The sequence below is a fragment of the Carassius auratus genome, unplaced genomic scaffold (genome assembly GCF_003368295.1).
Source record: "Carassius auratus strain Wakin unplaced genomic scaffold, ASM336829v1 scaf_tig00215399, whole genome shotgun sequence".
In the NCBI taxonomy this organism is placed as follows: Eukaryota; Metazoa; Chordata; class Actinopteri; order Cypriniformes; family Cyprinidae; genus Carassius; species Carassius auratus.
In genome coordinates, this window is record NW_020528066.1 from 250,425 (window position 1) to 265,824 (window position 15,400).

Genomic DNA, 15,400 nt, shown 5'->3' on the forward strand with positions numbered 1-15,400 from the left:
TGAAACGGAGGCCATGTGACGCGCGTGCACGCTGCGCTTGGCGTGAGCGTGGAGCACGTGGTCCTTTGTTCTGTCCTCGCGCGGTATTTGAAAGGTTCAACAAACATTGTTCCAGAATTCGTCTTCCTTGCGTGGAGAGGCGAATAGTTGAATAAACTTAGTAAAGAAAAGAAAAGAAAACGAACGAAACGAAAGCTTCCAAAGGAGTCATTAAAATGGCTTTTTCTCTCAGCCCCTGTGCTGAGGGGGTTCGCGCTGTGAGCGCGGCCTATGGCCGCGCGGGAAACAACGTTGGAGAGCAGCGTATCCGAGAACGGGGAAGAGGAAGAAGCAAAAAGAGAGGGTGGACCTTGTTTGGTCAATTCTTATAGCTTGAAATAGTTCACGCCCATTTTCGAGGGAGCATCCAATGAATGTCCGCGATCTGAAGCGGAGGGAAAGTTCCTTTGTCTCGGTTGAGACAACCCCCTGATGATTTAGGGCCTGTCCGATTTCATCAGGAATATTAAAGCAAGTTCATTATTCCAGATTAAATACATTTTTCATTACTTTGCTCTAGATAAATGGGTCTGTCAAAGCATGACGATTAGAACAAGACTAAACATAATAGGTATATGTGATCAAAACATGAAGTTACATTAAATATGTGTAATTCTACATCTGAAAGATTTGCTTAACACATGATAACACTGCAGATGTTGGGAAACATCTAAATGTACCAAAAGGGAATACGTAATACATTTATACAGCATAAAAACTAACAGGTAACAAATTCATTCCATAGAATGCATTGGGGAGAAGATTTGGCTTCTCTCCTCTCCAGTGTGGTCGTAAACTTTACGACCTGCACAAGTGGGGGTTGCAGAACATGGCTCTCTTTGAGGAAGTTAAAGTGAGGAAAGACATTTCCTAAAGTATAAGCTTGCAACTTGTACTCTTCACATAACAAGGATTAACCATTTTATGCAATCCATAAACATAATTAAAATACATATTAATAATAAAATGAAAGTAAGGAACTTATACGAAAAGTTCCTTTGTCTCCAGTGTTGGAAGAATTTGGGTTGGGGGTTTTCGTTTCTTCTTTGAAGCTCGCATCGGCATCGTAAATAGTTTAAGTCCAGCCAGGCTGGCATTTAGTACCAACAGTCTGAATTTATAAAACAGAATTTAACCCATGAATCGCTGACCTGCATATCTGTTACACAAAAATGGTACTTCTATGGAATTACTGTGAAAACCCCCTTTTCAACCTTTATTATATATATTTTTTTAAATGACCAATTTAAAATGCTCCTACACTGGTGATGGTTTGTCATATCGTTCTTTAATAGTTTGACTCTTCAGTCGTGATTGCACTCTGTGACCCTCCAAATGCAAATTAAAACAACTCTGGACATCTGTTTAGTATTTATGTGCTGCTGACTGGATCTGAAGTGTTACATCACCACTGTCAAGATGAAGAATACACTCTGCTTACTGCTGCTCTCATTCAGCCTACAACGTGAGTTTTCACATGTCTATTATCAGATCTACGGGAATACAGATTCCAACTTAAATCAATATTTTCAATCTTCTTTTTAGGCATAAAATGTCAAAGTATGGAGTCCATTGAAAGCACAAATGTGAGGAAGCCTGGAGAAACTCTGACTCTGTCCTGTAGAGGATCTGGGTTCAGCTTTAGCTGCTGTAGCATGCACTGGATCAGACAACAAGCTGGAAAACCACTTGTGTGGATGGGACGTGTTAATACTGACGGCAGTGGCAATGACTACTCTGAATCCTTCAAAGGTCGAACTGAAATCACCAGAGATAATTCAAAGAGTATGGTGTATCTGAAACTATCAGGCCTGACAGCAGAAGACTCAGCCGTGTATTATTGTGCAAAGCAAGCACAGTGACACAAAGGTCTTGTACAGCTGAACAAAAACCACACTGACTGTTTTCTCTGTGGTCACTACAGTTTATCTCTTGTTACTAGAAGTCAACAGATGGCAGCAGAGAATAAAAAATCTATAAAACACAGCCTGATGAAAATATGCTGTTAAATATGCAGTGAAGTTCACTATAAAAGCTCAAACATGACAGCACAAAGGCTCTGACACCTTTAACACAATGTGTGTTTTTCTATGTGTAGATTTGTGTTAGTGGTTAAATATTTTACAGTGACATTTGTTTTCAGGTCACAACTTGCAATAGAGGCCTTTAAAACTTCTAGTGCTGTTCCAAAAGAAACGTTTACTGAACTAATGCTATTGTTGCTGTCACAAGTTTTATCAGTTATTTCAAGCCTTTAAAAAGAATTAGAATTGTTGGGGAAGAACATTATGTCAAATTGATTCATGTCAAGTATATAAAAAAATTAAAAATACTAAACAAAACATGTCTTAGAGTCTCTAATGAGAGCAATAAATCATATGAAGCCTACCATTAATATTTTTGTTGCATGTAAATTTGATTAAAAGCTCTGTGCGATTATGTAAATCTCCTGTTGCATATTTAAACAGCAGGCATGAGTCAGTTTACACATTCATCTGATCACTAGAGGGAGTGAAGAATCACTTCAGTTCAGACAAACTGTGCTGAGAAACAAACCATGATCTCTTCATCTTTAGTGCTGCTTCTGGCAGTCATATCCTGTAAGTTTAGTCTGTTTTCTGTGTGATACATCATTTTGTTGATCAAAAGCTTGTTAACAGTTTCTAAATGTCATGATCTCTTATTAACAGGTATTATTTGATTTGATACAGGTATTGATTCATATGAACTCACTCAGCCTGAGTCTCTGACTGTCCGTCCTGATGCCACTCTCACTATCAACTGTAAAGTCTCATATTCAGTTACAAGTGAGCATACAGACTGGATTCGTCAACCTGCAGGAAAAGCTCTGGAGTGGATTGGAATCATCTGGAGTGATGGAAGCACAGACTACAAGGATTCTCTGAAAAGCAAGTTCAGTATCAGCAGAGACACTTCCAGTAACACAATAACACTGCAAGGAAAGAATATGCGAGCTGAAGACACAGCTGTGTATTATTGTGCCAAAGAAACACAGTGACAGACTCCAACAGACTCCCTGTACAAAAACATCTTCATATTGACATTACAGTATTTATAATGCTTTTTCCTTTAACTGATATTCACTGATCTTCATCAACACAACAATTTCCTAATAAAATAATCAAAACAATTAGATAAAATAAATAAGCACTATAATCAGAAAGTCAACAGAAAGTCAGTAAAATACATTATATTTTGTATAATTTTCATCCCATTGGAAGAGAGCAAAGTTTTGCTGTTGTCTCAAAAGAAGTATTTTCAGCACTGTTTGATCAGCATTGAGGGTTTGACCATCAGATCTGTGTCAGTAAATGAACTGAAGTGTTTATTCTGTCTGTGTGATGTGAGTCAGGAGGTCTGTAAGAGATGTGAGCCGCCTGCTTAAACACTGATAGACTGCAGTAATCTATCAAGTGAATTTACACTGTCATAGACAATTTTCTGCAATTTCATATTTGATAATATTGATATTTCATATTAAGACAAAAAGCAAAAAGTTCCGTTGAGGAAGCAGTGGCTGGGGACTCGGAGGGGCACTCGTCCATCACCCGGGCTGAAGTCATCGAGGTAGTTAAAAAGCTCCTCGGTGGCAAGGCACCGGGGGTGGACGAGATCCGCCCCGAGTACCTCAAGTCTCTGGATGTTGTGGGGCTGTCTTGGCTGGCACGCCTCTGCAACATCGCATGGCGGTTGGGGACAGTACCTCTGGACTGGCAGACCGGGGTGGTGGTCCCTCTTTTCAAGAAGGGGGACCGGAGAGTGTGTTCCAACTATAGGGGGATCACACTTCTCAGCCTCCCTGGAAAAGTCTATGCCAGGGTACTGGAGAGGAGAATTCGGCCGATAGTGGAACCTCGGATCCAGGAGGAACAGTGTGGTTTTCGTCCCGGTCGTGGAACACTGGACCAGCTCTATACCCTTTCCAGGGTGCTGGAGGGTTCATGGGAGTTTGCCCAACCAGTCCACATGTGTTTTGTGGACTTGGAGAAGGCATTCGACCGTGTTCCTCGCGACATCCTGTGGAGGGTGCTCCGGGAGTATGGGGTCGGCGGCTCCCTACTTAGGGCTGTTCGGTCCCTGTACGACCGGAGCAAGAGCTTGGTTCGCATTGCCGGCAGTAAGTCAGACCTGTTCCCGGTGCATGTTGGACTCCGGCAGGGCTGCCCTTTGTCACCGGTTCTGTTCATAATTTTTATGGACAGAATTTCTAGGCGCAGCCAAGGGCCGGAGAGTGTCCGGTTTGGGGACCATACGATTTCGTCGCTGCTTTTTGCGGATGATGTTGTCGTGTTGGCATCCTCAGACCAGGACCTTCAGTGTGCATTGGGACGGTTTGCAGCCGAGTGTGAATCGGCTGGGATGAGAATCAGCACCTCCAAGTCCGAGGCCATGGTTCTCAGTCGGAAAAGGGTGGATTGCCCACTTCAGGTTGGTGGAGAGTTCCTGCCTCAAGTGGAGGAGTTCAGGTATCTTGGAGTCTTGTTCACGAGTGAGGGAAGGATGGAACGTGAGATTGACAGACGGATCGGTGCAGCTTCTGCAGTAATGCGGTCGCTGTACCGGTCTGTCGTGGTGAAGAAGGAGCTGAGCTGTAAGGCAAAGCTCTCGATTTACCGGTCAATCTACGTTCCTACTCTCACCTATGGTCATGAGCTGTGGGTCATGACCGAAAGGACAAGATCCCGGATACAGGCGGCCGAAATGAGCTTTCTCCGTCGGGTGGCTGGGCGCTCCCTTAGAGATAGGGTGAGAAGCTCGGTCACTCGGGAGGAGCTCAGAGTAGAGCCGTTGCTCCTCCACATCGAGAGGAGCCAGCTGAGGTGGCTCGGGCATCTATTTCGGATGCCTCCTGGATGCCTTCCCAGGGAGGTGTTCCAGGCACGTCTCACCGGGAGGAGGCCCCGGGGAAGACCTAGGACACGCTGGAGGGACTATGTCTCCCGGCTGGCCTGGGAACGCCTCGGGGTCCCCCCGGAAGAGCTGGAGGAAGTGGCTAGGGAGAGGGAAGTCTGGGCGTCTCTGCTTAGACTGTTGCCCCCGCGACCCGGCCCCGGATAAGCGGAAGATGATGGATGGATGGATGGATGGACAAAAAGCAATTATATTAAAAACCATTAAACAACATAAAATGAAAAGTAATGCAACACAACAATGACATTTATCTCTAATAATAGCTGGTACAAAATATGTATCAGCATGTTATATAATCAGTTCTCTGATTTGAATATGCAAATCAGCTTACTTCTTTAAATGTGACATTTCATCTTTGTGATCTGAACAGACATCTGAACTCTGGAAACTAAGGCTATCTTTCTGGTTTAAACTTAACATACACCATGTTTAAAAAGTTTCTTTTATTTGTACTTCTGAACGTTTTACCACGTAAGTCACCACAATCAACAATAGTGCAACCTTTTTTAAAAATACTTCATTACATTTAATATTGTTTCTTTTTCCACAGGTTTTGACTGTCAGACATTCACTCAGTCTGAAGCAGTGGTTAAAAAACCAGGAGAGTCTCACAAACTTACATGTACAATAACTGGATTTACTTTCAGCGGTCTTTATTTACACTGGATCAGACAGAGCCCTGGAAAAGGACTGGAGTGGATTGCATATATCAGCACGTACAGTACTCCAATCTCCTATTCCCAGTCAGTTCAGGGAAGGTTCACAGTGTCCAGAGATGATTCCAGCAGTCAACTGTATCTACAGATGAACAGCCTCAAGACTGAAGACACTGCTGTGTATTACTGCGCTAAAGAGTCACAGTGAATGAGTTCAGTGTCAAAGCAATACAAAAACTACTTCCTCATTCACATATGGTGATGAATATTGACTGATCAACCGCATTCCATCGCATAGAAATATTCAATTATAATCACATTCTACCTTTGTTAGGTTGTTGATAAAAATTTACAGTATTAAATTTCATGTGTTTCCAATACAACACTGATTCTGTGTTAGCAGAGCTATGTTTGATTTATGCATGCAAACTGTGAAATGCTGTGATCCATTCTCAATCTCAGTTCTCATGACCTAAACAGGTTACTGAACCACATTCAAGATGACAAATGCATCACATAATTACTAACTAAACTGCTAAACAGCTGAGATTTGGCTGTAGGTTTGAAGATGCGTGTTTTTACAGCCGTGGTTATATTCATACCAAAACAGTTTGATTAATATTAAGTTTATATAGAGTTATTTGACTTTTAGACACGGTGTTGTCAGTTAATCGCTCTGTCAACTAAAACAACTCCAAAAGAAGTCAAGGCAAAATAAACCACCGCTTCTTTGTGAAACAATTACTTCCTGAATCCTGAATAATTCAGGAGGGTTTTTGAATGAATCAGTTTGATGAATGTCTCAAAGATTCACTCAAAAAGTCACTTGTCACTACTAACTGTCAACAATTTACCCTGGAAACAGAGTCACTTCAAAATCCCCACCAGTTAATGCACAGACAACTTCTGGAACGAGAAAACAAGAAAAACAGACAAATCTAATACAAAGAACAGAACATTACTGTATCAAACATGTAATGATCATATTTAATTCTCTTTTGAAAGCATGAAATCACTCTTACAGTGAATCAACAAACTGCTTTAAACAGTGTGCATGGTTCCTAATCATAAATGTTACAGTAATTACTTGAAGTAAATACTTATTTAAAATAAAGTTCATCGTATAATGCCACATAATCTCAGAATTCTTGTTGTTTGAGAATCAGAATGAGCTTTATTGCCAGTTATGTTCACACATACGAGGAATTTGTTTTCGTGACAGAAGCTCCCCAGTGCAACATAACAGCGACAGAACAAAAAACACAATAAGGAATACAAAATAACAAAAAAATACAAATAGATGGGTAAGGACTAAGGAATGACAATATACAAATTGACAATGTATGGCAGGTATATTACAATGAGCATTTATGTATGTACATGTATATTATTTGCAAAAAATGTAAGTGTACGCTAAGTATGTGTGTTAGATAAATAAGTGTATGTGTATATAAATATAAATAGTGTAGTGTGTTCCACAGTTATTATCAGCTGTTCATAAGATGGATTGCCTGAGGGAAGAAACTGTGCCTGTGTCTGGTCGTTCTGGTGTTCAGAGCTCTGTAGCGTCGATGATTCAAAGGATTCGATGATAGTGGAGTTGAACTGTTTCAGCAGCTCCTGTGGCAGGTTAAACTTCCTCAGCTGGCGAAGGAAGTACAACCTCTGCTGGGCCTTTTTTACGATGGAGTCAATGTGAATGTCCCACTTCAGGTCCTGAGAGATAGTGGTGCCCAGGAACCTGAATGATTCCACTGCAGTCATGGTGCTGTTCATGATGGTGAGTGGGGGAAGTACAGGGGGGTTTCTCCTGAAGTCCACGATCATCTCCACTGTTTTGAGCATGTTAAGCTCCAGGTTGTTGAGAGTGCACCAGACAGCCAGCTCTTTAACCTCCTGTCTGTAAGCAGACTCGTCACCGTCCTGAATGAGGCCGATGAGTGTGGTGTCATATGCAAACTTCAGGAGCTTGACAGAAGGGTCCTTAGATGTGCAATCGTTGGTGTACAGGGAGAAGAGCAGTGGGGAGAGAACACAGCCCTGGGGAGCTCCGGTGCTGATTGTATGGGTGCTGGATGTGTATTTTCGCAGCCTCACTAGCTGCTGCCTGTCTGTCAGGACGCTGTTGATCCACTGACAGACGGAGGTGGGCACGGAGAGCTGAGTTAGTTTTGGCAGGAGGAGGTTTGGGATGATCTTGTTAAAGGCAGAGCTAAAGTCCACAAACAGGATCCTCACATAAGTCCCCGGTCCATCTAGGTGTTGCAGAACATAACGCAGTCCGATGTTTACTGCATCGTCCACAGACCTGTTTGCTCTGTAGGCAATCTGAAGAGGATCTAGCAAAGGTCCAGTGATGTCCTTCAGGTGGGCCAGCACCAGTTTTTCAAATGACTTCATGACTACAGACGTTAGAGCCACAGGCCTGTAGTCATTTAGTCCTGTAATTTTGTATTTCTTTGGGATGGGGATGATGGTGGAGCGTTTGAAGCATGAAGGTACTTCGCACAGTCCCAGCGATCTGTTGAAGATCTGTGTGAAGATGGGGGCCAGCTGGTCAGCACAGGATTTCAGACAGGCTGGTGCAACACAATCTGGGCCTTGTGCTTTTTTCCTTTTCTGCTTCTGGAAGATCTGGTGCACCGCATCCTTGCTGATCTGAATTGCAGGTGTGGGGGAGAGGGGGGATGCAGGAGGTGAGAATGGTGAGAGTGCTTGATTGGAGAGGTGTTCAGGATGGGTTGCAGGAGTTGTGAATGGTGTGAATGGTTGTTTGGAGAGGCATTCAGGGCTGGTTGCAGGAGTTGTGAAGGGTGTGAATGGTTGTATGGGGAGGTGTTCAGGGCTGGTTGCAGGAGTTGTGAATGGTGTGAATGGTTGTGTGGGGAGGCATTCAGGGCAGGTGATGGGTGTTCTTTCAAACTTGCAGTAAAACTCGTTCAGATCGTCTGCCAGTCGTTGATTCTCCACAGTGCTGGGGGGTTATGTCTTGTAGTTGGTAATCTCTTTCAGACTTTTCCACACTGATGCAGAGTCGTTGGAAGTGAACTGAGTCCTTATTTTTTCAGAATAATTCCTCTTTGCCACTTTGATCTCCTTTTCCAGTGTGTATTTAGCCTGTTTATACAAGACATTGTCCCCCTTCACGTAAGCATCTTCTTTGGCCTGACGGAGCTGTCTGAGTTTTGCAGTGAACCACGGTTTGTCATTGTTTTAATTTAGTTAAGTGGAATGCATATATCCTCACAGAAACTGATATATGATGTTACAGTCTCTGTGAGTTCATCTAGATTGGTGGCAGCAGCTTCAAAAATACTCCAGTCAGTGAGGTCAAAACAAGATTGTAAATCCTGCTCTGCTTCATTAGTCCATCTTTTCACAGTCCTTAATACAGGTTTAGCTGATTTTAGTTTCTGCCTGTAGGTCGGTATAAGATGAACCAGAAGGTGATCAGAACGTCCCAAAGCTGCTCGTGGGACAGAGTGAAATGCATCCTTTATTGTTGTGTAACAGTGATCCAATATATTACTGTCTCTTGTGGGACATGTGATGTGCTGTCTGTATTTAGGCAGTTCACGGGAGAGATTGGCTTTATTAAAGTCCGCAAGAATGATTAAAACAGAGTCCGGGTGTTGTTGTTCTGTCTCTGTGATCTGATCAGCGAGTTTCTGTAAAGCTGAGCTCACGTGCGCTTGCGGAGGAATGTAAACACTCACCAGAATGAATGAATGAAACTCCCGCGGCGAATAGAACGGCTTGCAGTTAATGAAGAGTGTTTCGAGATTTGAGCAGCACATCTTCTTTAACACAGTTACATCTGTACACCACTGTTCATTGATGTAAAAGCATGTCCCGCCGCCGCGCGATTTCCCCGTTGATTCTGCTTCGCGGTCCGCTCTGAATAGCTGAAAGTCCGGCAGATGGAGCACGCTGTCCGGTATGGTGTCATTCAGCCAAGTTCACAACACAAAAACACAAAAACAACTGCAGAGCACGTCACGGAGGCAGCCATCCTGTATCGGCGCCAGCGGTACTAATTTGAGCTTTTGGTCACCAGCTTTGATTATAGCTGTATATTTTCACTGACAGTTATATTGTCAAATTAAATTTAAAGACTTGACAAAACCATTCAGATTTAAGATACTGAAATATGCTGAACTGCATGCAAAATCTAATTCGTCTCAAACCATGATCTCTTCATCTCTCTGGTTGTTGCAGCTGCTGGCAGCTGTTTCTCTTAAGTCTTCATAGCTTCTTTAGAGACGCTTCATGTGGCCTTCAGGTGCCTTACTGTGCCCAGAAATGGACAAATGCTTGATTAATCTATCAGTAACCAGGACAATATGTAGGCATGAAGACCAATGAGATATTCATTCATATTATCCTAGCTAAAGGACAAAGACAGGTCCTGGTGTACAAAATTTCATAACTGTATTTCTTGTAACACATGCTTATAAATGTTAAGATTTCACAACACCACGGTAAAAAAAAAAGGGTATAATGAAAAAAAAATTCTGAAAGAAATTTCAAATGCAACGAAAAAAAAATTATCATGATAAACACAAACACTAAACTTTTAATAAAATAATCTGATTGGCTATATGTGTATAATTTAATAACACAAGCCTAGTTTGATATATGAATTGGGTGATCGTCAGTGATTGCATTCAGTTGGAGATTCCCGTTTTTACAGCTCTGTAAAATAAACTACTGGAAGCTCTGTAGGTTTGCTGCATAGACCTACAGCTCAAATATTAAAATTACAAACACACAATGACATTTTCAGTTACTTCCATTTCTGAGAAAAAAATAAAAATAAAATACTGTAGTCCTAAACAGAACATGCAAGCTGCATCAATCACGTATACATAAAATTAGTGTCTCTAAAATGTGTTTGCGTTAAACTTGTTATTAACATATTAATGTTGACAGCCCTACTTGAAATAAAATACATTTTAACCAAAGTAAAATAAAATATTTAAAAAGTTAAACATTTTTACGGCTAGTCCACATTTCTGAATTAAATGCCTTATATGTTTTAATATAAGCAATACATTATATATTTTTGTCACTTCTTGATGTTTAGCTTGTGTTTAATTTTTTTTTTATTACTTACAGTCACAATGTCTGCAAACTGTTTTCATTTCTGCTCATTGACTCTGTCCCTGTAAATAAAGACCTCATTAAATTCAAAACTAAAAGCTTTTAAAATGATGTCCAGGACAATGTGATGCATGTGAAGTTCATTAGCTCTGTATGATTATGTAAATCTCCTGTTGCATATTTAAACAGCAGGCATGAGTCAGTTTACACATTCATCTGATCACTAGAGGGAGTGAAGAATCACTTCAGTTCAGTCAAACTGTGCTGAGAAACAAACCATGATCTCTTCATCTTTAGTGCTGCTTCTGGCAGTCATATCCTGTAAGTTTAGTCTGTTTTCTGTGTGACACATCATTTTGTTGATCAGAAGATCATGATCTCTTATTAACAGGTATTATTTGATTTTTATACAGGTATTGATTCATATGAACTCACTCAGCCTGAGTCTCTGACTGTCCATCCTGATGCCACTCTCACTATCAACTGTAAAGTCTCATATTCAGTTACAAGCTATTATACAGGCTGGATTCGTCAACCTGCAGGAAAAGCTCTGGAGTGGATTGGAGTCATCTGGTATAATGGAGACTTATACTACAAGGATTCTCTGAAAAGCAAGTTCAGTATCAGCAGAGACACTTCCAGTAACACAATAACACTGCAAGGAAAGAATATGCGAGCTGAAGACACAGCTGTGTATTATTGTGCCAAAGAAACACAGTGACAGACTCCAACAGACTCCCTGTACAAAAACATTGTCATATCACAAATTAAGTCTTTCTGACAATTTTCCAAAGTCTAATCACTAAAAATAAATTTCACCAAAATAAAGAAGCCAACAAAACTCAACAATCATCAATTTTTTTGCACTACTTCAACCTTGCTATTTGCTAGTTATCTACAATATGTGGAAGATACGATTTATAGGACATATCGTTATTTAACAGAAACCAGAAACACAATATCACTTCATAAGCATCACAATAAAATTTGGATCTAATTAATAAACATTAAAATGTGCATGCAGTTTACTAGGCCATTATATATTTTTGTTTTAGGTGTTAACGGTCAGAGCTTGGAGTCCATCCCATCAAGTCCTGTCACCAAAAAGCCTGGAGAAACTCTGAATCTCTCGTGTAAAGGATCTGGATTTGATTTTGGACAGTACGGCATGCACTGGATCAGACAGTCAGCAGGACAAACATTCATCTGGATGGGGGTTATCTGGTATGACGCCAGTAAAACAGTGTATGCTAAAAGTGTAGAGGGACGAATAGAGATCACTAGAGACAATTCAAACAGCATGGTGTACCTGAAACTCTCTGGTCTGATAACAGAAGATACAGCTGTATATTACTGTGCAGGATACACACAATGATGTAGAAGAGCACTGAGCTGTACAAAAACAAGTCAGGAAAGAAAATGAGATTAAAAATAATAAATTAATAACAACAGTAACAGCAGATGGCGCTGCAGCACAAGACAACTCTGAGCCAAATAACAGACCAAAGACATCTTATCCTAGAGGATGATATGCTGGCCAATATTTACCTATATTTACCTTGAATATAAGCTATTTAAATGGCATGATTGCTGATACATATGCCATGAATGACCATTAGTGAATATATAAGAAAACAAAAACAAATATCAAGTTGATTTAAATGTATTATATTGTTAATGTCAAGGAGGTCAATGCTGTCTTCTAAAAGAAAAGAAATGTAGATACTTATTTACTGGGTTGCATATGCAGTATTGTATGCAAATATATCTCTCCTCCTCTTTATTTGAGTTTTAAGATGAAGAGGAGCAGCTTGTTCTCACTCGTCTCAAACCATGATCTCTTCATCTCTCTGGTTGTTGCTGCTGCTGGCAGCTGTTTCTCGTAAGTCTTTACAGCTTCTTTAGAGATACTTCATATTAAAACACTCAAGGTTATACATAATATTGACCATATTTCCCCCTCAGGTGTCCACTGTGTTGAACTGATCCAGACTGGTTCTATGGTCTTAAGTCCTGGTCAGGTTTTGACACTGTCCTGTAAACTCTCTGGATATACAGTGTCTGACAGCTACTGCACTGGCTTCATTCGGCAGCCTGCAGGAAAAGCTCTGGAATGGGTTGGAGAGATATGTGGTGATGGTAACACATATTACAGTGATAAACTGAAAAGTAGATTTCAAGTCTCCAGAGATTCTTCCAGCAACACAGTGACTCTTCAAGGACAGAATATGCAGACTGAGGACACATCTGTGTATTACTGCGCCAGACTCACAGTGACACAGAGCAGCTACTGTCTTGTTCAAAAACCACTCTAACACTCGGCACACAAATAAACAGCTTCATGCTATCCTCACTAATACTAACTACTGATTCAGTTCAGATGCAGTTTAAATACTCATAAATGCTTATTAAATATTCATAAAAATTACCCAAACATTAGTGTATTTTCTTTATAAAAAATGTACAATATTGTTATGTAATAGTTATAAAATATAATTATTTTTCATTATTTCAGATAGGGAAGTCTATTTTTATGGTTTAAAAATCTTTCACACAGTCTAGATATTATTAAATGAAAAAATTCAAATGAATCTCTTTTACTACAATAATGCTAGCTAGTTATAAATGTTGGTATTTTCATAGTAAAGAGTAGTTTTGTACGACTGAAACCTGCAACCTGGAAAAGCACTGGTGTGGATGGGCCGTATTTGGAGTAGTGGACAAGACTATGGCAAAAAATTTAAGGGATGAATAGAAATTAGAGACAGTTAAAAAAACATGGTGTATCTCAAACTGTCTGACTGACAGAAGAGGACTCAGCTGTGTATTTCTGTGCAAGACAAGCACAGTGTTGTACAAATAAACTTGTGGTGTAAAAACTGCAGTTCTCATCTGTCACGAGATAAAGTTAATATCACAAACATTCTAGTTTATATTAGGCTTGGAGTGAATAAATATTTTATGTCATGCTCATATAATGTGGTAAAACATTGTGTGCTTGTTTTTATACTTTTCCAATAGAATGACAAATAAGGCAAAGTATTTAAACCTCATACATAACCTCACATCTGTGGTGCACGTATAGTTTCTAGATAAGCATATTATAGTGGTAATAGCAGGAAATTAAAGGCAGAACTTAAATTAGCGCTCAAACATGTAGCCTTTGTCTGTGCAGTGCAAATTTATTTTTGAAATATGCTGCAGTTGTCTGCAGGGATGAATATGAATGCATGAAGCAAAATATCAAATCAGAGTACATGCTTTTGTTTGTGGAGAGAGTGGATTTCAATTCAGTTCCTCTGACACCTTTAACACAAAGTGTGTTTTTTGATTTGTAGATTTGTGTTAGTGGTTAAATATTTTACAGTGACATTTTTTTTGTCCAGGGCCCAATTTGCAATAGAGGCCTTTAAACCTTCTAATGCAGTTCCAAAAGAAACGTTTACTGAACTACTGCTATTGTCACTATCAAAAGTATTTTATGAATACAATTTATAAGTTATTTGAAGTCCTCAAAAATAATTAAAGGAAATTATGTAGAAAAAAAAATTTTGAAAGAAAAAAATAATAAAAAGTCTCTAATGAGAGCAATAAATTATATGAAGCCTAACAGAAATATTTTTGTAGCATGTAGATTTGATCAGTAGCTCTGTATGATTATGTAAATCTCCTGTTGCATATTTAAACAGCAGGCATGAGTCAGTTTACACATTCATCTGATCACTAGAGGGAGTGAAGAATCACTTCAGTTCAGTCAAACTGTGCTGAGAAACAAACCATGATCTCTTCATCTTTAGTGCTGCTTCTGGCAGTCATATCCTGTAAGTTTAGTCTGTTTTCTGTGTAAAACATAATTTTGTTTCTAAAAAGCTTGTTAACAGTTTTTAAATGTCATGATCTCTTACTAACAGGTATTATTTGATTTGATACAGGTATTGATTCAAATGAACTTACTCAGCCTGAGTCTCTGACTGTCCGTCCTGGTGCCACTCTCACTATCAACTGTAAAGTCTCATATTCAGTTACAGACTATAGTACAGGCTGGATTCGTCAACCTGCAGGAAAAGCTCTGGAGTGGATTGGAATCATCTGGAGTGGTGGAAGCTTATACTACAAGGATTCTCTGAAAAGCAAGTTCAGTATCACCAGAAACACTTCCAGTAACACAATAACACTGCAAGGATACAATATGCGAGCTGAAGACACAGCTGTGTATTATTGTGCCAGAGACACACAGTGACATACTCCTGTACAAAAACATCAATACAAATAAGAGTATTTAGATTATAGATAGATAGAGAAAATAATTTGCACCGAAATAACGAAACCAATGAAACAATTTTTGCAGTACTTCACCAATACAACACAACTTATTTTTTCTCATGATGTACTTTACTGTATAGACAATCTGTTTGTCCATGTAATAATATTTAATTCTGACTTCAGATTTCATTAATAGATTAATAGATTCATATGATAATGCTGAAAGGCCATTATATTTCTTTGTTTTAGGTGTTAACGGCCAGAGCTTGGAGTCCATCCCATGAAGTCCTGTCACCAAAAAGCCTGGAGAAACTCTGAATCTCTCGTGTAAAGGATCTGGATTTGATTTTGGACAGTACGGCATGCACTTGTGGCAAACAATAGAATCTGTTCTACGACATTTAAGC

The 15,400-nt window shown here is 39.9% G+C and overlaps 4 gene segments (V, D, J or C); all 4 read left to right on the top strand.

Moving 5' to 3' along the window:
* The first annotated feature begins 1,269 nt into the window (after positions 1-1,269).
* On the top strand, positions 1,270-1,938 carry LOC113094515 (immunoglobulin heavy variable 3-74-like). The segment is given in 2 exon segments: positions 1,270-1,504; positions 1,585-1,938. Coding segments are annotated over 2 exon segments (363 nt in total).
* Positions 1,939-2,474: 536 nt separating this feature from the next.
* Positions 2,475-3,068, top strand: LOC113094498 (Ig heavy chain V region 5A-like). The segment is given in 2 exon segments: positions 2,475-2,639; positions 2,751-3,068. Coding segments are annotated over 2 exon segments (351 nt in total).
* A 7,940-nt stretch (positions 3,069-11,008) lies between these two features.
* Positions 11,009-11,451, top strand: LOC113094500 (Ig heavy chain V region 5A-like). The segment is given in 2 exon segments: positions 11,009-11,051; positions 11,144-11,451. Coding segments are annotated over 2 exon segments (351 nt in total).
* Positions 11,452-14,396: 2,945 nt separating this feature from the next.
* On the top strand, positions 14,397-14,986 carry LOC113094491 (Ig heavy chain V region 5A-like). The segment is given in 2 exon segments: positions 14,397-14,551; positions 14,663-14,986. Coding segments are annotated over 2 exon segments (351 nt in total).
* Positions 14,987-15,400: the final 414 nt, after the last annotated feature.